The 24,544-nt window shown below is 40.1% G+C and overlaps 1 protein-coding gene across 45 annotated transcripts in view; it reads left to right on the top strand.

Annotated features, from left to right (window-relative positions):
* GTDC1 (glycosyltransferase like domain containing 1) overlaps positions 1-24,544 on the top strand; it is a 182,005-nt gene that overhangs the window by 55,374 nt on the left and 102,087 nt on the right. For 41 of the 45 annotated variants that reach the window (XM_035556002.2, XM_035556016.2, XM_050711498.1 and 38 more), the window contains one exon: positions 2,430-2,640. In XM_035556002.2, the coding sequence (XP_035411895.1) occupies positions 2,459-2,640 (182 nt within the window). In that variant the 5' untranslated portion in view covers positions 2,430-2,458. Of the gene's footprint in view, positions 1-1,420; positions 1,579-1,758; positions 1,906-2,295; positions 2,308-2,429; positions 2,641-24,544 lie in introns of those variants that run through there. The other 4 variants (XM_035556007.2, XM_035556010.2, XM_035556011.2 and 1 more) reach the window with 4 other exon arrangements.

Genomic DNA, 24,544 nt, shown 5'->3' with positions numbered 1-24,544 from the left:
ACCATATACTGCTCTTTATGTAACGTTTTTACTAAATCAAACAAGATGGAAATTATTACAGCCTATTTTGCATGTAGGTTGCATGACACTAGGATCCTGCAAGAGCTACCTAACATGTACCCCAAGGGCATCCTGTTGGGAAAAAGGGTTCTTGGTGTAAATAGCCAAAAGGAGGTTGTTGTATGGCCACGTTTGTGTAATACTTGCAAAATGCTTTAAGGAATAGATGTAAAGGAAGGAAGATAAGTGCAGAGTGACCGAGGAAGTGCCAGGATCCGTAAGAAGGAAACGTGAGAGCCAAAGAAGCCTTCTCCTGTCAGCACGCATGCTTGCTCTGTCCCAGTGAGGAAGTTCAGCGAGAAGTGCTGCCGAAGAAAATCAGAGAGCACATTGTCGATTCAGCTAAAGCTGGTGATAAAAAAAAGGTTTCAGAACTAGTCTGATGAAGTGTAATTTGATCAGATAGTTTATGAACACATTCCTTTATTACTGATACCACTAATGATTGGTAAATTCACGGTAACTCATTCCCACTGAGTGACTGACTCAGTGACATTTACAGCCCTTCCTGCACCCCTTTTTTAGGGGGGCTGAATTTGCAAAAATGCTTCCCTCTATTCCTTTGAGTTACATTTTCAGCGACGTTTGATGACGAGCGTGGCATAATTAATTGCAAATTGTTCTGTAGGTGAATAGTGCATATTCTGAACACAGCCTGTGTTTGTATCGCAGTTATTACCCTGCTTGTTCCAGAAGGGCTCTGGAGTAGGGATTAGGATTTCAGTTGCATCATTGTGAATTCAGAAAACGCCAGTGATTTCAAAAGTGTGATTCTGAAATTAGGTCAGTGGAAAAGAGATCAGAATCTGCCTTGCTACCTGTGAAGATGCAAACTCCAAACTGAAGAGAAGTCTCTGCTTCCAGAAGATGCTTATTTTCCTTTTTGAAAGGAACATATTTGTCAAAAAAAATAATGTATCTGAAGCAGCGTGGGGGAGTGAGTAATAGAACAAATTAGAACCTGAATCCAGGCTGTGTTATGATAGGAATGAACATGGGATACTTTTCTTCTTGCTCATTGATCTGTAATGACCCACAAGTTCGATGTCGCTGTTTTATCTTGCACACTGATGGGCCAGTGGCTCCAATCTATCTGGAGGTCTCTTATATTTTGTCTTCTAATTAAATTTCTTTAGTATTTGGATTTTTGTTGCTGGCTAGCAGATCTTTTGATTGCTGCAAGTCACTTGTAGTTTTCAATTTTTCTAAAATCTGATCACGGACAAAAATATCGTTTATCTGTGTATATATATACAACTGAACTTGATTTTAACTAAATTTCAAGGTTGAGATTTGAGATTGACTGAGAATTTGTGGGGAGTACATAGTTCTTTACCGAATTCTCACTTCTTGTCATCAGAGCCTTTGAGAAGATAAGAATTACAGTCTGAAACCACTCGAAATGACAGGTCACAACATGCAGCATCAAACAAGAAGCCCGAGCAAATAAGTTGGTGGAGAATCCTCCCTGGTCAGGGTATTTTGAGAAGGGAATCATCAGAAGGGCAGTCACGGATGGTAAATACTTTTCAGGGTTTTGTTTTCAGCGTTTGTATTTGGTGGTGTTGGTCAGAGCATCTGAGCAGCAGCTTTTCAGTACCCCAAGTGCGTGACTCATGAAACATGAGCAATAGTCACGGGGTTTTCGTCTTTCCCTTCACTTTGGGCAACACATTTTGCTTCCTGTTTGTCAGCAGCCCTGTGGCTGAGTGTGTGAGAGCTTCCTTAAGCCGGCACTGTTGTTCTCTTCCAGCCATTTTGGAGCACTGAGAAATAATGTGGTTTGCATCTCCTCTGGGGTCCGAGTGTGTTGCTCCAGGGTGCTTCCAGCAGCAGGGGATGCAGGCAGGTTCTCGGACTGCCGGTCCCAGGCAGGCTCCTTTGAGCCCTGGCCCCGGTCTGCTTTGCCTGAAATGTGTTTGAATTGTTCTTTAGCTTTTCCTACTTCTAATAAAAGGGTTAAACCTGTGTAAAAGTGAATAGAAAGCATTTCATGGACATGTCCTCTAGTCTGTTGAAGAATGATGTATTTATGAGTGTGTAAAGTAAAGCTACTTTTAAATATTTGATTGAAAACAAAACAAATACCATATTTTTAAGTCCTGCACATTCTGGTTCCTTTAAAATTTCAAATGGTACTTTGTAATGGTTGAAACTAGTAGGGGTGATAATGTTGTCATTATAATTAAGTACCATTTTTTGAAGTAAACCCATGAACCTAATATGAAGAGGAAAAATGAAGGCACTGTAAGGCCTCACAATATGTTTCTGCTTTTTCCAATATTATTTACTTAAAAACAAAAAGCAAGCAAACAAAATAAAAACCTGGGTATTTCTACAGTAAAGTATTTCTCTGTTGTCATTTCCAGACTCCAGGCAGAAGTGAAGCACTAGGAAGATGACCGTTCTTCTCATTGAAGCTTTTTATGGGGGCTCCCACAAACAGCTGATAGATCTTCTTCAGGAAGAGCTGAAAGAAGAATGCGTGCTCTGTACGCTCCCTGCCAAGAAGTGGCACTGGAAAGCACGGACTGCTGCCCTTTATTTCATGCAGACGGTGCCAACAAATCCAAATTACAGGTAACACAGGAGTTGAATAACCTCAAAGCTCAAATTACAGGGAGGCCTTTAACAAGGTCTCTTGAGCTGAATCTTCAGTTCTGTGCATGCAAGTGCATGTGCACAGGCAGATGGAGACTTGCAGTGGACAGTAACAAGTTGGTCTTCTTGCTCTGATTTCTTTGGGTATAAATATGGGAAACTACCACAGTGCTTTAGAGTTTCTTAAAATACTTTGGCTTGCATTCCTAGTCCTTTAAAGTCTCCAAGAATGCACGCGTATAGATATCTACTTATGTATATGTACATTTTATTTTAAAATTATCAAGTGATTTCAGAAATAAGGAAGGGTTTAAACTGTTTTTCACTGATTTGGTTGAAAGGTGGCACAGATGTGAACACTGCAAGTTTCCTTACTTGCCCTCCCAGTTTATCTATTAGCAAGTCTGATTTATCAGGGTGTACTACTCTGGCTGACCTAGAGGATTAAGGGAGTCATTTTATCTTAATGATTGTCCGGTTCTGTAATGTGTCGGCACCTGTAGATGTCAATTATGTGTTTAAGTGGCAAATTTCTATCAGCTAGAACCTGGGCTGATAAAAGTAGACTATTTAGGTCAACAGATAGCTATCACAGAGCGAGAAGCAGTCACTCCAGAACCAAGCTGCCTTTAAAACCAGTAATTTTGCTTGCCCTACCTGATCAGTTGAGATGTGGTGAGATGATTGCGAGGCAGCGCCGCCGTGCACGGTGCAGTGCGTGCACCACTGGGGTGCACAGCACCACGGCCTCGGCTGTAGATCAGCACCTGGCTGACTTTGCACCTGTGTGGAGAGGCACTGTTGGTGCTCTGGGACGTTTCAGCACAATCACCTTCTTTTCAGCCACAAAGTTAACTTCAGCAGGGCTGCAGGTACACCTGAGTGAGCTAGTTAGGCTTTGGAGCTGGGTCTGGTGTTTGTTACTCCAGAAAGGAGCAAGTAGGCATAATAGACCAGGGAAGGAGTGTAATATTCTCAGGAGTATATCTTGTGGTGTAGAAGGCTGCATTTGAACAGGGTTCCCCAACCCAGTGTTCAGTCTGTTTTTGAATGCACACTGTACACATGTTCACCTTTTCTCTTCCTGCTTCTGGCTTGCGTTTCAAATAAGCTGCTGTTCCAAGCCAAGCATTATAATTATTCTTCCCGTTTGTCTCGCACAAGGTATTTATCATTGGTTTCATCTTGCTTTTCTTTTGCAACAATTTTGTTTTGGAGGAGTATATATGACAAACTGTTATGTAAATTTGTCTTGTATCACAACCACATCCTCCAACGCATCGCAATGTTATCTGTGTTCCTTCAAGGTCAGCAGCCCAAGCTGTCCAGCACTAACTGTATTAAACTAATCAGACATCACTCATAGACATACACTTCATTAGTTTAACTTACAGTTACATTGACCCAAGATAACTTAACTCCAATTTGTCAAGTAACCCACATCTTGGGAAAGGGGGGGAATGATGATGACTTTAGGAAAAAAAAAAAAAAAAGGGGGGGGGGGGAACCCAGCAGCTTGAAAACTCACTTGAAGTTAATAAACTTGCAATCTGTCATAGACTTATGTGCAAATATAACCTTTACTGACAACAAATAAATCTGATCAAACCAATAGTGCATCTTAGAGAGAAGAAAGCTTTTTTTCTTTGCTGATGCTGTTAGGGTTTGATTAGACAGAATCAAATAGTCAAAGTTCACAAAGATGCAGTATCTAAAAAAGGATATGTACCTTATCCTCAGCTGCGGGATAAAATTTTAGGAACAAGGGCTGATAGGACTGGTGAGAGGAAAACTGATTAGAGGTACCTTCTACTTTGCATATTTTTAATGTTTGCTTTGTAATTGAATGTTTCAAGTATTTTATTAAATTGAAAGCATAAATGCATCAGACTACAACCTAATGAGGCTGACTACTCTCTCCTACTAGAAAATTATTGATTAAAATTAACATTGATTCTTTTATTTCTGGCTTGCTAGTAACCATTTAAGATCTGCTTCCCAGGCAGTAGTTTGCTTGTGAAGATGAAATTATCAAACTGGCAGGAGTGTATGTTTTGAATTACACATTTAAATATTTAAACCTTCTTGTGAGGTAGTGGGAAATAGCAAATCTACATTATTTACAACATTGACGTTATTTGTAGAACAAAAAGAATTTCTTTTCCAAGTGATGTTTTTTAAGTACGACATTTCATAAATACCTTGTTTCTGTTTGTGCATTTCATGATACAGAAAGGTCACAAATATTTCAAGTGCAAACGCTCCTGGTAACTGTGCCGCCTGACTGAATTTTACTTTTCCAGCTGTACTTTATTTCAAGCTGCTGGTTTGTGGGAGAAATAATACTGATGCAAACTCTCCTGATAATTTTGCTCTATGTATACAGCATATGGCTGTATGTATACCTTTTAAAAGACGGATACTTCTGTTCATATGAGCTAGTTATGGGAAGAAGGCAGCCTTGTTACTTTCCAAGTGAGGTTCGGTGCATTGAGTAACAGCCTTAAAAAGTGCTTTTGAAGCAGAACATGAGCTGAACAATGATAGATGTTAAAATGAGATACTCTGCAGTGACCGGTGAGTTTGTGATGAACTTGCAAATAGTTATTTATCGGAGAACAGACGTGTACTCCCTCGAGCGAGACCCGGGGTGGCCAAGTTCCTGCTGCGAGCGGTGCAGCCGATGTCTCGGTGCGCGGTGAGTGATGTTCCCCTGAAGAGCGAGGAGATCTACCCAGACTGTTGCAGGGAGTTATATCCTCACCCTTCAAGGGGAACACGCGTATTTTGGAAGGTGTCACAGACTTAGGATTTCATCTGCAGCACTGCACAGATTTATATTGCTTCCCTGATGTAAAGGCTGTGCTGTGTTTCTCCAGATAATGTTCTTGTCTATTTTCATGGCTTCTTTGTGTGTTGTTAAACCACCTCCCATCTTCATTCATCTCCTTAAAGGAGGACAGATGCCCCGATGAGTATGGAAGATCAACCACGCAATGCGTGCCCTAAACTCAGCAGCCTGTAAGCAGCTTTTTCTAGGTGGCATACATAGCTGGTAAACCTAATGTGCTCGAATATAGAGAGGGATGTGTTAGAGCCACAGAGCGTTTCTCAGAGCTTTCTTGAATTGCCCTGCAGAGACTCACGTGATTTTTTCTTTACTGCCCTGATTGGAAAGGAGGTGTCTGTACGGGGGCTACGTTAGGACGAGGAGTTTGATGCGCGTGGTCCAACTGCAGCTTTTCAGAGCCGCCTCCTGTCGGAAAGGGAGGAGACAAGGACTTCTGCAACTCATCTCTCCTTTCTACCACTTCCCCGCTATCTCTGTCTGAGTAGTAGGAGCAAGATGGTTTTGTCTCTTCTCCAAATTTTTGGCTTCTGAGAAATTGTGAAATTTTTCTCTGGGAGTTGTGATGCAGTCCTGCGTTACGCTCCTTCACCCCAGGAGTCACAGCAATGCAGCCTTTTCTAGGTGACAATTTCCAAATTGCAGCATTTGAAACAGGCTGAAAAAGGGCAGTGTTACTGCCTGCTTTTTGTAGAAAACTTTTTGCGGCAACCCCAGAATTTTGTTATCGGCTGAAGGAATATTAGCATCTTTATTCCATAAATTAGGGAGGTCCGGCACAGAGTCGTGACCTCCTCCGTCAGGCTGCTTGCAGGCTGCGGGGCCGATGTGTTGTCTGCTTTGTCTCCCAGCTTGCTTCAGACAGCTTAAATTCTCTGATAAATGTAGATGTGTGATCTTGTTGAAAATTGTTTTCCATAGCACATAATGACTTTTCACTGGTTCGAAGAAGCCTTTAACAAAAAAGATTTTTAGATATTTTTTTCCTTAGTTAAGGAAAGCTCTCAAATTTGAGAATATTAAAACATTTCATGAAAAGGTAAATATTAGTTGCTTTTCTTTCTCCTGTAATTTTAATCTTTATTACCATGAAATAACTTACAAATTTAAAATAATAAAACAATCAACATGACACACAAGAAGAACACATTTTTGTTTTAATAGAGGCTATTCTCTGTAGAAAATGTGATCCAAATACAAAAAAGAATACAAGATTTTGATTTGAAAACATAAAGTGCATTGTAGCTTCCAGTTTGTTTTAATAGTACTGCTAAATTATTTTCAAAAAAAAAATATTGTGTTACAGTCAGTACTGCCCCCCAGGTAGCTGTTCATATGAATAAAGATTTTATTTGTAACAAACTCTTGCCCTGAAATACCTCTAGGGTAAATGTTAGTATATATATACCCCCTGATACTTGACAACTATATTTTAAAGACAAACTCTATGCCTTTTACATTTTACAAAAGAGAAGAAAAATCATTGTTTCAATTAATAGAGCTCTGAAAAAATTTGAAGGGTGTGGTGGTGGGCAATGTATATCACATTCCAAGAGTATATAACGGTGATGTGTGTGCGTTGGTTTGTTTTGCTTTTTAAATAATATTTTAAGATTACCAGATTAAAGATTGTTTCAGATCTGATGCTTTCATTCTGTTCTATAAGGAAAAAAAAAAAGCATGCATTATTATAGACTGAATTCTTTGCCAAGTGACGAACTGGTGGTGTTGAACGTTGAACATTTTCTGATCGTGATCCTGTAATCTTGTATTCCAGTGAGTAATTCAGTGTACGAGCAATCCCACGAAAACATAACAACTTGCATGGGTGAGCATTAGTAAATTCGAGTACTTGGTACCTTCTAAATATATTCTTTTTTAAAAAAACAACCTGTAAGTAGTAAGTCCTGGGGAAGAAGTTGAAGATTAGAATTGAAGCAAGGCAGTCAGATTTCAGGCATTTCTTTTAAAGATGAATACACAGATGCCCATTTGTGCTGGAACACTTCTGTCTGTATGTCTGCATGTCAAATACGGGCATCTTCTCTGTGGGAAGAGGAATCATGTTCCCCAGGTTAGTGGTCTTCCCAGCTTTTGGCCCTAGTAGGGGTCAGGTAATAGTGTGTGTAGTAGTATGTTAGTTAAATGAAATATAACCACATACCTAGAAAAGTTTATACTCGATACTTATTTTTGCATATTTGATGGTGTGTTTGCTTTTGTATGTAGGTGAATAAAAGTTGACCCTGATTTTGGTATCCTTTTTTTTCCCCTTCTCATTGTGAGCTTAAGAAGTGTGTGTGAATGGTGTATTTATGCCAGATTGAGTTGGAACATGCTCCTAGAGAATAGGTTTGTGAACCATCTTTTGTACTTTGATTGGGTGACCCAAAGGGGCAGAGAAATAAGGCGACTAAATGAAGTAGCTGGTACCCCCTGAAGACAGGGCTTGGGTCCTATCTTTGATTAAAAATAACGTGGGTGTAACTTCCTCATTTCTATAGCCTCGCTGGTAGGTACAAATCACAGTGTGCTTACCTTGCTGTAGGGATGTACCAGGAATCATAGATCCCCTTCATTTTAAGGGACAAAGTTCGCTGACAGACGGCTGTAGGAGATGATGCTTCATCCCGAGTTCCTCATTCACACTCCTTAGCCGAATAAAGGGTCATTACTTCTTTCATTTCATTAGCACTAAACTTGATTTCGTTTCTTCCTTTTTTATTTTTTTTAGGAAAAAAAAATCCGTTGAGTTCGCCAAGGTTAGTTAACATGGGCTTGTGCAAACACATAGACATTCCTTCTGCCCACGCTTTGAACTAGCTGGTTGTGAGCTAGCGGCGCACCAGAAGGCCATATGGCCCTACCGGCGCCGTGTTGAGCCTCAACTAATAAGCCCTACCGAGATCCAAGACACAGGCACCGTGTACCGAGCTGAAACAACTTGGTGACTTCTGACCAGAGCTGGCTCCTGTCCAGCCAGCTTAGAGCGTATGCGAAGGGCACATACGTCCATATGGAAGCGCACGAAGCTCCGCAGCGTGTCGCAGATGATACCCTCCACTTTATAGCCCCGGATAATGGAGGTTGTCCCAGCCTGAATAAGGGGTGTGAATTCCTTTCTGCTGCGGGGAGCTTGGAGGCCATCTGATGCTGAGCGCGCGTCACGTGGGGACGTACGTGCAGAACGGGGCTCGGTGTTGTTAGCTTAGTACCGCCCCAAATCTGTTCCGAAAACTTTGGAAAATGTTACCACTTAAAGTAAACTTCTTCAGAAGAGTGTAAAATCTAATGTATTTGAGAATTATTTTTATCAGAACGCTAATATAAATCCATGCTTTGTTAAAGCTGACAAAAGAAAAAATCTGTTTAGTATTATTTTTTTCATGGGTAGACAGTGTAAATTAAGGTTACTGCTCCAGTAAAAGGCTTAAGTAAAGTCTCAGGACACAGTCATTTCATACATTGAATAATACCACTGCTGTCTTCTGTCTCTGCTCAGGATTGGACTGCTAAAATTTTACTTTTCAGTATCCCGGAGAGGCTGCCTGAAAGTTTTCTTAAGTCGGTGAAGGAGGTGGGCTCTCCTTTGTTGGGCAGATTAATTACCTTGCTGCTGCGGCGCAGAGCAGCCAGAAGCAAAGTTCTGCTGCTTGAAGCCCTTGTGCACTGCGATGTTTTGAGAGTGAATGTTTTTATTCTTGGGTCTGGCTGTGTAAAACTGGGGGGGGGAGGACACATGACACCCAGTGACAGCAACAAAAAAATCTTTTGAGAAACGGGACAAATAATTTTGTAAGTAAACTACCTGAAATTTATTCAGGCAGGCAGCAATATGATCTTAAACATTCACTTTGCATTAATCAACTTTGCCTCAGATAAAATCCTGGCAGATGGTAGCTATTCATTTTAAAAGTGACAGGTTTTCTTTACATTTTTTTTGGTGTGTAAACCCCCCCCCCCCCACATGCACACTTGTCTCCAAAAAAGTTTAGTAGTATTATTTGCCCGACGTGCATTTTTCTTAACTACACTGCCGTTATTAAGCAGTTTCACAATTTGGATAGTTAAAAGGGGGTTTAGATGAATTTAAATCAAGGCTCCCTCCTTTGAAGTCAGTGGAAGTATATATGATCTCAACTTCGGCACAAATAAGATGAGAATGATTAACACAATTGCAACGAGAGGTGCGGGAGTGGGAAGTAAGCTAGTTGCGATTGGTGCATGATCTATAGACAGTGCTAATGCAAAATGGCAGTTGTCCGTTTGAAGTGTAAAATATTTGCTGAAATTCCAGAAAAATATTCTGATGAGACAATGAAAGAACAGTCTGTTTTTTCAAACTGTAGCATGTGTTTTTCCTTTATGTTCTTGAGTGCCTGGGGAAATCCTTATTTTTCTTTCTAAAATGAATTTTATGAATCACCTGGAGAATTGATATTTACATTGCTAGCAGTAAAATGTAATGAAATTGTGCATTATGATTCGGTATTTCTGCACTTAGGATTTTAATGAGTATTTTATCTGTCCTTTTAAATGGTTGCTGTGCATATATTTTATTTCTAGATTACTTATAGATTACATTTCTATTTTCAAATAACGAATATATACAGTACTATATTATAAAGAATATGATACTTTCTAGAATTCATTGTCATTTTAGTCCGTAACACTAATTTGATCTTCCAAGAGGAAAGAAACAGCTTCTGGTTTATATCTAATAAAGAGAAAAATCCTGATTTTCTGTTGTTCTATGCTGCTTTTTTCCTAATCTCTTTTTTTGTACCTATAAAACAAGTGATACAAATTTTGTCAGGTACTTGGTTTGCACATGATTTGGATTTATTGCTTTATATTCTGGTGTCATAAATAACTAGCTTTCTTAATGGGTACTTACAGCTTTGCTGAATTTTGTGAATTATTTATAATAAAAGAGATTTTATGTAATGCAAACCGTTTGTAGCAAAACAGTTTGGGAGAAGATCTCCGTTAACACCGATGTTGTTTTCTTTTTGCGAGCATTATCCTGACCCCTGTGCACCGAAGGTCGCCTTTCTGTGAAACTCAGAGCGCTGCGCTTCAGGTTGCCAGGGCCGTTTCAGCTGCCAGTCTACAGCAGCCCAAGAATTCGAGAATTTAGTTAGGAAGGTTAGCGTGGAGCCAACGTGAAGAGGAGCTGTAGCCGTGAGGGCTGCTGGCGGGAGGCGTGTTGTGGTCGGATCCGCCGCAGGGTGGCTGCTGCCGTGCGGAGTAGAGGCGTGAGGCAGCGGAGCATCTGGAGGGCCGCTGGACGCAACGTCCAGTTGTACCACAGGAGGTATCCTGGACTCATCATGGCAATGTTAAACCTTTCAGAAGCTGGGGGTTTCTAAATGGAATGCAGATATGATTTAAAATATTTGTTCATATGGTCACTTCTCTCATCTCACAGTTTGTCACAGGATGTTTTTCTGGCAGCAGATTGTACTGGCTACTTAAGTGGTGTAGGGAAAGAGAAGCCTTCAAAACAGGCTTTCTGAGCAGTTGCATTCTTCGTGCATTTAACAACTGGTGTTGCTCGGCCCTGAGTGCTACCCTATTTCTTTCTTTTTTGTGTCAGCCAGTTCAGACCATGGGCAGGCCTCACCGCCAGCCCAGGGCCGCCATCGGGGCAGCCCATGTTGCACCAGCAGCCACTCGCCTTTCCTACAGGGAATCCCACTGCCGTGGGCACCAATGTGGGTGTTACGGGCTGGGAGGACAACCAGTACTCCTACAGCTCGGTCATGCAGTTCTGGAGTGTTTGTTAGCATCTGCTGGGGTGCCCCAGAGTTGCAGCCTGCGTTTTGAACGTGCTGAGCCAGCCGTTGGGATACAGAAAGGCTAGGTAGGTCACTCCAGGGAATGTGTTGAAGGGTGTTTTCTGGGTTTATCTCCTCAGTTCCTCTGTGATTACAGCCGTTTAAGGGATTGTAACCTGCATGTGGCTATGTAGGCTGGTGATAGCTGTTAACAAGTGCTGCAGCTTGGTAGTGCTGCAGGGCAAAGCGGTGCTCCTGGGCCAATATCATGCGGTGCCTTATTCAGTGTCCCCTGCTTCTTGTGCACTGAATGTCCATAAGAGGTGGCCTGAGTGTATTAAATGCTCTCCAGAAGCATCTCCTCCTGGTTTAGTTTCATCTAAAAAAAAACCCAGTTCATGGTATTGGAGACCACTCTGGTGAGAGCTGAGGTGCAGTGAGTGAGGGTGGTGGTTAGAGTCGCTCCATAAATGCTCTTCTGAATCAAACTGAAATGCTGATCTAAACCGACCCATAAAATACTTGACTTTGTGATTTGTGATGCTGTTAATAAATATGCAGCGTATACCTAGCCTGTAGTTTGATTATATGCCAAATGACGGTGCGTTGGACTGCATTAAATTTAATATGGACTTCTGACTCCTCCAAACTGTAGTTTGATCAATTTGTTGCCGCCTCCTCCTCCCTCTTCCGCTAGTAAGCCCAAGTGTCTTGGGTATGATACCTGCTATCGGTATGCTTTGATTTATTATGATGATTAATTTACCTTACCTTGGGAAAAAAAAAAAAGAACCTAAGTAAATTGTCTGTTCATTTGAATATCTTTGACAAATAGCAACCAAAAGGCGCTTCTCCTTATTTTATAATGAAGATTTTTTGCAATCTCCTTATTTCCTTGGACACTTTTTTCCCTTTCTTGCCTCTGTCCTTTGTCCCTGTCTTTTCCTCCCTCCCTCCTGCACATATACTCTGATGGTCCAGTGGACACAGTCATTTTAAAGAATGCTTTCCATTTCAGAGCACTAATTTTTTTTGTTTATGTTTATAACCTTGCTGAATTGTTCATCACTTATTGGTTTAGCTCTCTTAATTTTACTTGTTGCGCACTGGACCTTATGTTTCTGTATAATAGCAATTTTAAGAAAGAATGAAGGAAACAACACAAGACAACATCAAAAGTAGATACGTGATTTTATTTTTTTTTGTTCAGATGGCTTACTGGAAGAATTTATACCTGTTATCCATACTGTTTCTAGTAATTACTAGGAGGAAAGATATATCTAGACTGATATATATAGAAAGATATATCTAGCCTAACATTTCTCACACCAATTTCACCTGATGTAACTACTTAAAATGTTTAATGATTTATAAAATGGTTTAAAAAAAACACCCAAAATGTAAATTATTCTAAAAAAAAGTGGTAGAAAAATTATTTCAACTATTTTTTTTGTTGTTGCAGCTAAGCAGTATTCCTGCTATGAGTCTTGTTAACATGTATTTTCTTTGAGTGATTTTTTTAAACATAATGTATTTTGCATATAATGAAGATGTGTGTCTATTTGGAATGTGAAAAGATCTTTTCCGTGGAGTATTATTATATGAAGACATTTTTGAATGCATATAATGCTATGTATATTACATATGGGTGAATTTAAAAAAAAAAAAAAGAGGAGTAATTCGAGAATATCTGCAATTTTTATTTATGTAAAAGAATATCCCATTTTTAATTAAAGATGGAATTTAAGAATGATAAATGGGACCATTATCTAGTAGCAGTTAGTTTGCAGGCATTTTTTCCTACTCTTCTGCAGAGTGCTGCAGGTTTGACAGTGCCTTTGGCTTTTGTGAGCAAAATGCATTTCATACTTGTGACAGAATAGTTGTAACTCACTAAACATGAAACAGTTATCATACATAGCGACATCTCTATGTTTAAACCCCGAGGAACAGAATTATTTTAAACTGTGCATATGCAGAAATTTCCTGGTAATCAATTTTGTTAGAAACATAGCAGCAGCTAAAAATTTTATATGCCAAATGTATTCGGAGAAATAGTGCTAAAGATACTAAAATTATGCAAGAAGATGAGATGAATTTTCCGGAGAAACTGTAATGAAAAAGTTATCTTTTATTTTATTTATTTTGTTTTGGAGAGAAATGATTCCTAAATTAACTTTAGGAGGCAAATTTCTCTTGTTATAGCTGTCCTGTAATAAATTGTAGATGAGCCAAAATTAGATGTTATTTCTGAAGGAACTACGCTACATCATACTGTTTACAGTGCCAGACATAACTTCTGTCTGCCTTGTAGCCATTGACAAAAAAAGGAATGTGCGCTTTAGCCCTGTTTTCCTTCAAGGATGTCCAGTTCATCCTGACACTGGCAGAGGCTGCTGCAGTTAATGGGTAGAGTGGTGATGGGCAGTGAGTGCAGGGGTTCTCTACAACCAGCCTCACTATTTTGCCCCATTTGGCAAAGTAATTTTTGTTTTTGGTACTAGACTAGCCTTTTTCTTGCTTGTTCTTTTTTTTTTTTGACTTTAGAATGAAACAACAGCATCTAAATGAGTTTTTTTTTTTTTTGATCAGCTCCCTGAAAATCAGTAGATGCTTTGAGAGGAACTTGAGCTCGCCATCAGGCATGATGCACCTCTTAGTATGACCCGTGGTTATCCTAGGAGCAATTAGCAACTCCATGCCTGCCCTGGTATCATACAGGGCATGCTGAATGACCCTGCTGTTTTCCCCTTTTCTCTCTGTTACTTTCACAGAGCATCAGTATCCTGACTGGGAGAGAAGTTCATTTGACTAGAATCCTCTAGAACGAGCCTTTGTCTTTACAAGGTCACTTTTGATGATGCCTTCAAGATACCAGTCAAGAGGCCCTGTATGAAAGGGGACTTAGTTACAGAGCTGTCTGCTCTAGACTTAACGTTAATGTCTACTCAAGTTTATATGGGTTGAATCTGGTTTACAGTAGTGCTTACTCTCATGAGATTTCACACAGGCCTTGCAGAGGACCTTGTGGCCCCAAGCTACTTTTGAATCAGACTTAAGTAGTTTCTGTGGCTCTTGAGGTATTCAGGTCTTAAGTGCTTTAGACACAGATCTCAGGTCTTACCCAAGACTGAGGATCTCTAGGAAGGTGTCATAGAGAGGAGTTTCGAAACAGGACACTTCTAAAACGCTGTTTTCCAGCATTAACAGATGTATGGAAGGTCATAGACATTGTGAATTGCATGGGGTCTCTGGGGTTCAGTCATATTAGAAGACAGGATTCATGGTGTCTCTGGCAGGCATTTTCCAAGGGACTGTTCTTCAATTATATTTCTTATGCATATGGCTCAGTTTTCTTAGATACTGAAGGATCTAGTAGCTTTTCTCTGCCTTCAAGAGATCCCTTGGTGGGTGCAAGACCAACATGTTCAGAGCTTGGGTGAAGGAGCGTTTGAGATGCTTGCTTGCTTTCTGCATTTTTAGGCTGTGTGAAGGATATTTCAGCTGTTGGGATGAAGGTCAGCAGCTGTTCTGCAAACTCCTAACAAAACAGGGACCTGAATTTTCTTGCCTCAGACATCTGCTGCTGACCACAGATGTTGCTGAGGCTCTGCATTTCTCTTAGCCAGTAGTCTTTGCATTATGTGGTCGAGATACAGTAATAACAGGAATGTTTTTTTTTATTGGATGAGATAGTAGTCAAAGATAATATTGTTGCCTATTAATTGCTTGACTATGAGTGAATCATGAAGAGGAAGGTACAAAACCTGACTGTGCTACATGCTCGGGGTTGTTACATTATCACTTTGGTATTTGTCTTCCCATTATCTCTTTAACTCACCTTTGCGCAGTACATTTTAGACTATACGTGTGTTCGTTTCTTTTGATTTCCATCCCAGCACATGCTGTGGAATTTAAAACCGTAACTTTATTAACTCTTGCTTGTAGTATCTTGGATGTCGTCTCTAAAACGCCAGTGTTACAAGGGGGTTGTAATGCAAGCTGTGGTGCATTGTAGGTAGAGTATTTCGTCTCTGTGCAGATTGCCAGTATTAAGTGCCAGACCATACAAGCAGCCTTCTGACCACAAAGCCTGACCATGCTCGGTCTATTAGCTGTACTCCAGAAGTATTTGTTTAGTTTTCCCTCAGATGGATAACCAATATGGAACATTCTGTCCACAGAAGTCTTATTAAAGAGGTTAGAGCATCCTGCTAATTAGGCAAAACTAATTAGGCAGATTGTTGCGCCTGTAACCAGAACTTTATATTTTAATGGATTTGAAATGTGGTATATTTATTTTTCCTATTGTAAAATACACTTTTCTTTTAAATGTTTGGAAATAGTCTTCTTGAGGAGATTACTCAGAGTAAGAAAGCAGCAACTTTCTAATTTTTTAATTTATTAAATAAGCTTTTGATGAATATATGCTGTAAAATTGACGAAATCATTAATTCATTCCAGAACTGCAGCAATCAAAACTATTTTGTCTATTACCTTTCTCTTGGTGGATTGAAAGTTTCTAACTGCCCCAAAGAGGAGCTGAAACAAGTTCATAGGAAGGAACGCTATAGTTTGTGACTGAAGTAAAATTAGGCTTAGGTGGTTCAGCAACGATTCTTTGTCTCCTTCACGCTACATTTCATTAGCTGCTCTTTCTTTGAGTGTTGGGAAGTTTACCATGTTTAAAACTGAACTGAACCGACTTGCAAGTGCCCTAGCAGTGCTGTTTTGGACTTTCATCGTGTACAAACTGGAACCTGAAAATCAGCCCGTCCTCGGTTGTGGTGTGACCTGGAAGCAAGACGCTAGGCGTTGGTTGACTTTTCAAGGTCTGCGTCTGAATTCCTGGCAGCGGGTGCGTTTGGGTACAGATGACTGGTGCTGAGGCATTCGCTTCGTTTGCGAGGTGCCACGTGGAAGGCAAGGGATGTTTATGACTGGGGGGAGAAGGTCTGACTCGAGATGCACTTATCTATATTGGAGATGGATTGCTCTGTAATGGCTACTTTTGAACGTTTTCCCAGCTACACCCTGCTCTGAACTTTAATTAGTATTAGCATTTTTTCAAACTTGTCAGTCTGTGTTTTGTGAAATGCCTTGGCTTGTAGAGAAGCCTCGTAGCCAGGAGCTGTGGGCAGTAACCTTGCAAAAGGCTTGCAAGACTTGTTTCTCTGCTGTCAGCCTCTGCCACCACCAGACCTTCTATATTTGCAGGACTGTCAGCTCTGGCTTTGGCAAGTCAGATTTGTGTTCAACATCTCTGATGACCTGCAGATTTGCACCCTTTCATGTTTCTGCAGTTTAGTCTTCAGCATAAAATCTGGTCCATTATCAGCCAGACAGGTCTAGGTAGTTAGCATGATGTCATGTCTCTTAAGCAGTTTATGGAACAAGGATGAAATTCATGGCAATAAATATTTTAGATTGTTTTTGTTTGGCTTCTTAAGCAAAATAGTTTCTTTAGGTGAGAGGTTATTTTGCATGTGACTCTGCTGTATGATGTATTGGTGGTTTTAGTACATAGGATGCTTCTCTCCCTTCATGTCATATGTTGAAATTGCTACTTGCAGTTAATAGCTTTGCAGATTCTTGTTTATTTACTGGTCATTCCTCTGAAGTGGATGACTCCTTTAGCCTTCAGTGATTGGAGGCATTCTGGTCCTCCATATAACTGTAAGCGTACATATTTTTGCTGTTAAGAGCCACAAGATTGCTTCTTTTTCCCCTGCACCATGTCTTGTTTCATTGGGTAATATAGAGAAAGTGGATCGGAGGGGGGCAGTAAATGAGAAAGGCATATTGTTGAACGTGCTTGTGGTGCAAAGAGCCTGCTCTGCCCCCTGCCCTGGCTCCAGCTGGGATGTGCGGTGCTGTTCCCTTGTCATGGGCTTGGAGAGGCTGGAGCTGGCTGGGCAATGCGGGGAGAGAGGTTCTGCTTCATGGATGTGGGTGTCCGTTAGTTTGGGGTCTTCTGCGCCATTCAGAAAGCAGAATAACTGCCCTGCCTTATCCATGCTTCAGGATTTCGGTGTTGGGTGAGAGCAGTTCTGTTCTTCCCAGTAAGCTTTCGTTGTGTGGCTGATCCTCTGTTTTATTTGGGTTTTTAACAGCATTGGAAGTAATTTTCAGGCACCGCTTGCAGACCAGTTTGCAGATGACTCCAGCTTAGTTCATCTTGGCTTTCCACACTCCTTCCCTTTCTGTGTTTTGCCACGCTCTGACATTTTAACTGTCACTGGCCTTTCCTCCTGGCATTTCAGGCTGTGCATCCTTCCCTCTGACATTGCACGTGTCCTGGTAGAAGTCTATTGCAGAGATACAGGCTCTGGATTTGCCAGCAGCTGGGCATTTCTGTATCAACAGGCAGCGTTCAATCGTGTTGCCTTGAGATCTAAATAAATTTGCATTTATCTGAATAAATCTTGATGTTTTGAACCTTGACTCTCTAATGCTTCACGCTCGGGTATTTTTCTGCATTGTCAAGGAGGATGACTGTAGTAAAACCATGAGCTGATTACTCCTTCTAGTAGATAATAATTTCTTAATGCGGTAGGGATACTAGGAAGAATAGATAGTCTTGGAAGACTCTTTGTGGAATAAGGCTTAAGCACCGCAGCAGTAGGATGTGCAGTCCCCTTCATGCCGGGTCAGACGTAGCTTGGCTGTTGTGGGACAGATGGGCTGACATCAAAGGACAAAAATCATGTAGGTTCTAGAAAACACTTTAAAAGCATATGGGAACTCTACTATTTTGCAAAAATTCTTGTTGCTTATCATGGTGTGTTGTCACGCTTGGATTTCAGGTGTGTGGAGCTCAATTACAGCCGGGCCCCAGGCCCGTGTAGATGTGCCTCCTCTTTGGAGGAACAATGCCTGGACCTCCTTCCTCTTGGTTTCCCCCATGCCACGTGCGTGTCTTACAGTACTTTTGTGGCAAATGACTCTGAGTCACGGGTCAGGCTTGAAATTTAACAGCGTGAAATTCACCTAGCTCGCACTGAGCAGTGCTGTGGCCTGCTGGGCAGCGGGGCGGTGCTGAGGGGCCGCGGCCTGCAGGGCTGGCGCTGAGGGGCAGATACCTACACCGGGGCTCCTCTTCATGTCCAGCATTGCCCTAAACCCCCATTTGCAGTGGGGACACCACGTGGCGGTGGCTTCCTCCTCGCCAACAATATTGAAAAGAGAAACTAAGATTTTGGGGGGTGAGGTTTACTGAAATTTCCACAGAATGCCAAAATAGGTTTTTATTAATAGGTCTTAGCCTTGTAAGGTAATTCCTTGTAAAAGTATTTTATTTGTTTAAGTATTTTTTGTAAAAGCTTTTCCTGGAGTAGGTAACTGAAAGCAAGACAAGATGCTGCGAGTCTAGCCTGTGTTTTATGGGGTGCTCCAAAGGCACAGTGATCCAGGGGATGTTTGTGAGGAGGACAGTGATAGAGAGAAGGACAGGAACGGGTGCTGAATTTTACTTTATTTATGTGAGCTTTTAAAAATGTTAATGTTGATCTGTGATAGTATATTATCAAAAGTTCAGTTTTCCTAAATCTGGTTGATGGACTCTAGAAGAGCTCTTGTGTCATTCCTTGCAGCTTTTCCCCCAGTTAAAATTTTGTGAGATGCTTTCGTTACGAAAGCCATTGAATTTAAGATTTTTTCCTGTCATGTCATATGAATGTGTTTTTGTCGTAGTGGCACTTGCCCGTTTTGGATTATTTTCTGCCTATGAATATTATGTGATTTCTTGTTAAAGTGAATGACAAGATGATGTATGACATACTTGAGATGGTATTGAGCAGAGTCTAGTTGGAAAATTGCAGTGATAATTTTCTTTTTACATCTCAAACTTAAACGCCATTGAGGAATAAAAAAAAAAAGTGTAACAGACAACTCAAGAAAAGCATAAGGGGAAACCTTGAAAAATTACAGGGAAATTTCCATAACAGATACACTAGTAATGCTGGTTTAATAATGATTTCCTGTCATGAACTATTTTTATCATATGCCTGTTCTCTGACGTGGCATTCTATTTAACATTTTTGAGAGCCATGTTTTAATCAGATTAAGCTCAAGGAAACCGATAGGTATCTGCTTGGCTCATGGCTTCTGCTTCTGTTTCTTATTTAGTCACAAGACTATTGTTGCTGGAATCTTTTAAAGCACATTTTGCTTCAGCTGCAGCAGGCGTGCAGCTCACCCTGCGCGAGCCTGACGGTGGTGTGCCAGTGATTTTCATGATATATGCGCAGGGTGCACCGTGGAATTATTTTGTAAATTAAAGAAGACTGATACAAACTGTTTCTTTTCCTCATGTGATTAAATAGCCAAAAATAGCAATCTATTTTTAGGCTCAAGCCTAGTAATGTTTCTTAGGAGCAAACTAACCAAAAACAGTGTGCTGGGAAAGGCTGATAATGAATAGTACTGCATTCTAGTCCACTTATGTAAAACAAAAACGCCTAATAAAACCGTGGATGTTCTTGAATCATTTTATATAGTGCGCAACATTAATAGTACTTTCCATACAGGAGATGTCACGAGGATAAAATATAAATGCATGCATTTTTAACTTTGATATTTTCATGTTCTTTAGTCACTAAATTAGACACAGCAGAAAAGTTTGTGAGCAGAATTCTTTGTTAGATTCTCCCGTATTGGGCATGTCCAAAATGATCAGAAAAGGTGCTGTATGACATTGGGGACTATTGGTAGTGCTTGAACATTAGTGCATTTAGCACCTCATTAGATATGGTCTGGGTGTTTTGGACCATGGGGAAGCATAAGCAGACTTGCTGTTAAAAAGCTCCATCAATACGAGCTTTTCTAATTTCCAGAACAACAACAAAAAAAGTATTAAATTTCTAATGACCTCTTTTGTCTGTTGCAAATACAGATTTTTTTTTTTGCCCACACAGTAGAGGCTGTATTCAACAGCTTGGTTCGTATTGCATTTCCTCGATGTATTATTTATTTGGTTGACGTGCTAGAAATCTGCGAGTCTAAGAATTAATAAAGGTTATTAGTTACTTTCCATAATAAAATTAGCTGACCTTTAAATAAGAGCATTATACAGGGGATCTCTAAGTGGAAAAATGACAGAACGCATTTTTAATATGGTGGCCACTTCTATTACTATATTTTACGGCCACAGCATAGCATATACCTGTTACGATGCTCTTGACTGTGTATTTGCAGACAGCAATGGATAAAGTGTTTTTTTTTGTGTTCCAGAGAGGATTTAACCCTTTGGTAACAGTTTATTTTTGTCTTGTATTTGGTAACATTTCAACAGTCGGGGAAAAATGAAGACGCAACTTAATGTTCTGAGAATGAATGTCCTCTGGAAAGAGCAGCAATGGGAGTTTGCTGTGGTTTTCATTACGCATGATTATATGCAGATTCCTTCAGAGCTCTAACAGACTGCCTTCACTTGCTATCAGGCATACGTGATGAACGCCCCTCAGCTGGTCAGATGCCGTGCACTGTATCAGCATGCTATTAGATGTTAATCTTTCTAGTGACTGAATTCATCTACCAATTTAGGTAGAGACTTGTTGTAAAATGCAGAATTGCACGTGAAGGTTGCGTTCACACCTTCTGTTTTTAACTTGGGAACGGGCTCCACCTCAGGCAGGTTTCTTAAAGTAGTTATTAAAGCAAACTTTCCGAATCATTTTTGTACTAACGGCTAACGCAGGGCTTATGCTGAACAATGGCATCGCTAATTGTGCCATTATCTGGAAAAGATCTTACAGATACTCAAAGGATGCTCTGTATTTTTCTTGTGATGTCTGAAACTTTGACAATATATGCAATGATTATATTATAGCTTGGATTACAGGTGAACTTAAATACAGCACCACAAGCAAATCTGTAGTTTTTCAAATTTTGACTAGGTCTTAAAACATTCGTTGAAATCCTTACAAGATATTCTGCTATTTGTAGCATCATATAGGTCTGTCTCCCCATCTGTCTCTGTTTTTCATGACGACGAGGCTCTGGTACATTTTTTTTACGCTTTCGTACTTATTCATTGAGCCCACTGTAATGCTGTTTCTATCATAGCTATTCGTCCAACAGCTTTTATTGATCATTTGTGATAAAATAAAAGATTTTTTCATAGGGAGAAATTTAACTAGCAATCAGTTAATTCAGTTTAATTACATTTAGTTTTATATACTAGGAAAACTAATGTAATCAGAACCCATTTTATGTGCTATTAAATAAATAAATTAGTAACATAATGCGGTGCCAAAACCTTAGGAACACTGAAAAAAATATTCTCACTGAATTATTTGCTGTTAGGCCGTATTTATTAAGGAATTCATGCAACTTTTATATTTTAAATGTAGCTACTCATCTAAGGTTCAGATTCCCTACAAATAAATCCTTATTTAACAGGATATCCCTGAGACTTTTTTTTTTATTATTGGCAGCCTGACTAAAATAGTCTCATCTGGTTTAACTAAAATCTTTGCATTACTTGGCAGTGGTTTCTTTTGTACGTGGTGCTTAGAGCTCATTGAAGCTCAAATGGTACAGGAAATGCAAATCATGCAAATCATCCTCACGCTGACGATGTACAGTGGCGTGATTGAGCAGCAGTACGTATGGCTCGTGGGCTGACCACATGAAAGAAGTCATTTAAAGACCAGATGAGCCAAAGCTGGGTTAAGTTAGACTATGTGTGAGCTTCAAAGCTTATAGAATAGCATCCTTTTTAAAAATAAATTTATTTTATTAATAACACCTGCACCGAGTTCTTAAACAGTGAGAACATATAGAGGTGAACATTACATTAAATATATGCCATACTTAAATCAGAAGGGCAAAATTGGTATTTTTGCAGAAATTCAGGTATGCATTCCTGTCGGTGGAAGTAGACCGCAATCTAATAGACTGCAAAAAAGTCCCGTTCATTTGTTGTGCATGAAAGCCCACCTCTTCTCTCCCTTTCAGGTAAAAATGAAAATAAATGGAAGATGAAAGGGAATTTTGGTCTGCGCAGAAGGGTTAAGAACAGGCTTTCTGTAAGTGCTTGGGAGATGAGAGAAGGGGGTGGTTGAGTGCTTTCTGTTATTAAAGACTGCATAGGATTTCTTGGGTAACTTAGACAAAAATCCTGCATATTTTTTTCCATACTTCTGAAGAGCTGCTCCTGTACTTTTGGGGCTGTATTTAGTAGGGTCGAGCCGTAGCTGCTCTGTGTAACTCAGGACCCTGAGCCTGGTGCTGGTTTGGAGAGCAGCTGTGTGTAAACCTAGGGCTTTCTTTTGGGTTCAGCCTAATCCAGTGACTCTTGTGAGGCAGATGTGCAAAAACTGATGTGTGCAACCTGAGAAAGGGAGTGGGTAAAAATTGCTAATAGAGTAATAAGCATTTTTCATATTAAATTTGCAATAAAAAGAGTGGATGGTATTTTTTTTAAAGACCTCATTACCTAATCCTACCACTGTTAATACTCAACTTGGGTGGCTGTTTTGCTTCTAGTAGGAGTCTTATTTCCCAGTTTTTTTATACGGCCCTCATCTGCTTTTCTTTGCTGTTTTGATGTTTTTAAAAGTTGAGATTCATTCAAATAATGTAACTTGACACAAAGCTGGGAAATGTCAACCTTGAACTGTTTCTGTGTAATGTTTAATTTTTACTTGAAACAGTAGCCCTAAGGTGGTCTGCTGTGGGACAGTTCAGGACACTGCACTGTGTAATCCCCAACGGGTGTAACTTTTTATATTCTTTCACAAATGCCCTGCTCCTCCTTCAATAGTTGTAATTTGTCCGAGCACAGGAGCAAGAAGGAAGAAATAATATAAGTTTTTATACTTCCTCTACTGGCTTGCATCAATCCACAGGTCCCACAGAAAGAGGGTGAGGGAGATTTCCCCCTTTTTTTTTTTTTTAAACAGACAAAAATCACCTTAATGTGTTCCTTTCTTTACTACCACATACAAAGTCTAGATGAGAACGTCCCCCTCTTGGTGTGCCCGCAGGCTGGGGTGGCTCCTGTCATGCTGAGCACCTCTGGGTGGTGGTCACAGGGCCAAGTTGGGGGGTTGGGGTTTAGGAAAGCCAGGAATGGTCATGTTTCCCCTTCTCCATGTATTTTTTAATTTCTTTTTAAGAAAAGAAAGGTGGATGAACAGATGACATCCTGAAATCATCTCAGGGTGCTGCAGAAAGGAACAAGGTAAATGAACACTGTTTTTTTTGAGCCAGGTACCTGGAGTTATCTCCTATGGCTGACCCTTGTGAGACTGCATCTGGGCTTCAGAGGCGTCTTCATAAGTCCAGCACACACACAGTGTTTTAATTGAGGAAGGCATTAAAATCACAGATAATAATAAATTATCTCTTACACTCAGTACGAGAAATAGCAAGATGCAGGAGCTAACAAAGAAAGTAGAACAGACATCATGCTAGTTTTTTTCCCTAATAATTTCATGTAATTTAATATCCATTTCAGTGTTTGACAGGAAATAGAGATTGCTTAAATATCTGTACCTAAGAGCACAGGGCTGTGTAAAGATCTTTGAATTTTAAAGTTAATTTGTTTCATCCAGCACTATGTAGAGATATGTACAGAAAATTAATCCCATATGATTGTGCAACTACCAATGGTCCAGAACTCTTTTTGAAATACTTTCCAAAGAGTATCTCCGGTCATCTTGACAAACAGCTTGAGCAAAGTTTCCTTTTCAAGAGTCCCTGAAAGGTTTTGCATGTAGTCCAAAGGCATCACCGGAAAAACTGTTTTTATTTGGAGACCTTGACCAAAAATATTTCACTTCGCTTAGTGTCTGCAGATACGAAAGCTTGTCGACCAGACACCTCGAACAGATTTTTAGCTTTCTGTGGCAGAGAGCTGCACGATCTTTTCCCAATAACAAATCAGCTGTTGTCAAAAATTTTCCTGGCCACGGTTTAAATAGCTTAATTCAGAATATAGTATTTCACAGTTATATTGTGGAATTTGATGGAAGCGTGGGTAAATCTATGCATTCAAATGTGTATAACATAAATATAAATCTATGTAGTATAGATGTGTGTTGTCTGTGTACTTATGTTTGTGTGCAAATGCGTACAAACATATGTGCATATACACATACTATCTCTGCCTGAAAATACGATATCTGAAACTACTGAATCACTACGCATGGTCTCATGAAGATAACATTTCATTCAGGAAGTCTGTCAGGTACCGTGGTGAGCAGGGTCTGTAAGATATGTAGGCAGAGTGACATGATAATATAGGGAT

Source organism: Cygnus atratus, chromosome 6 (assembly GCF_013377495.2).
Source record: "Cygnus atratus isolate AKBS03 ecotype Queensland, Australia chromosome 6, CAtr_DNAZoo_HiC_assembly, whole genome shotgun sequence".
Taxonomy (NCBI): Eukaryota; Metazoa; Chordata; class Aves; order Anseriformes; family Anatidae; genus Cygnus; species Cygnus atratus.
This window is presented reverse-complemented; position numbering and strand designations above follow the sequence as displayed.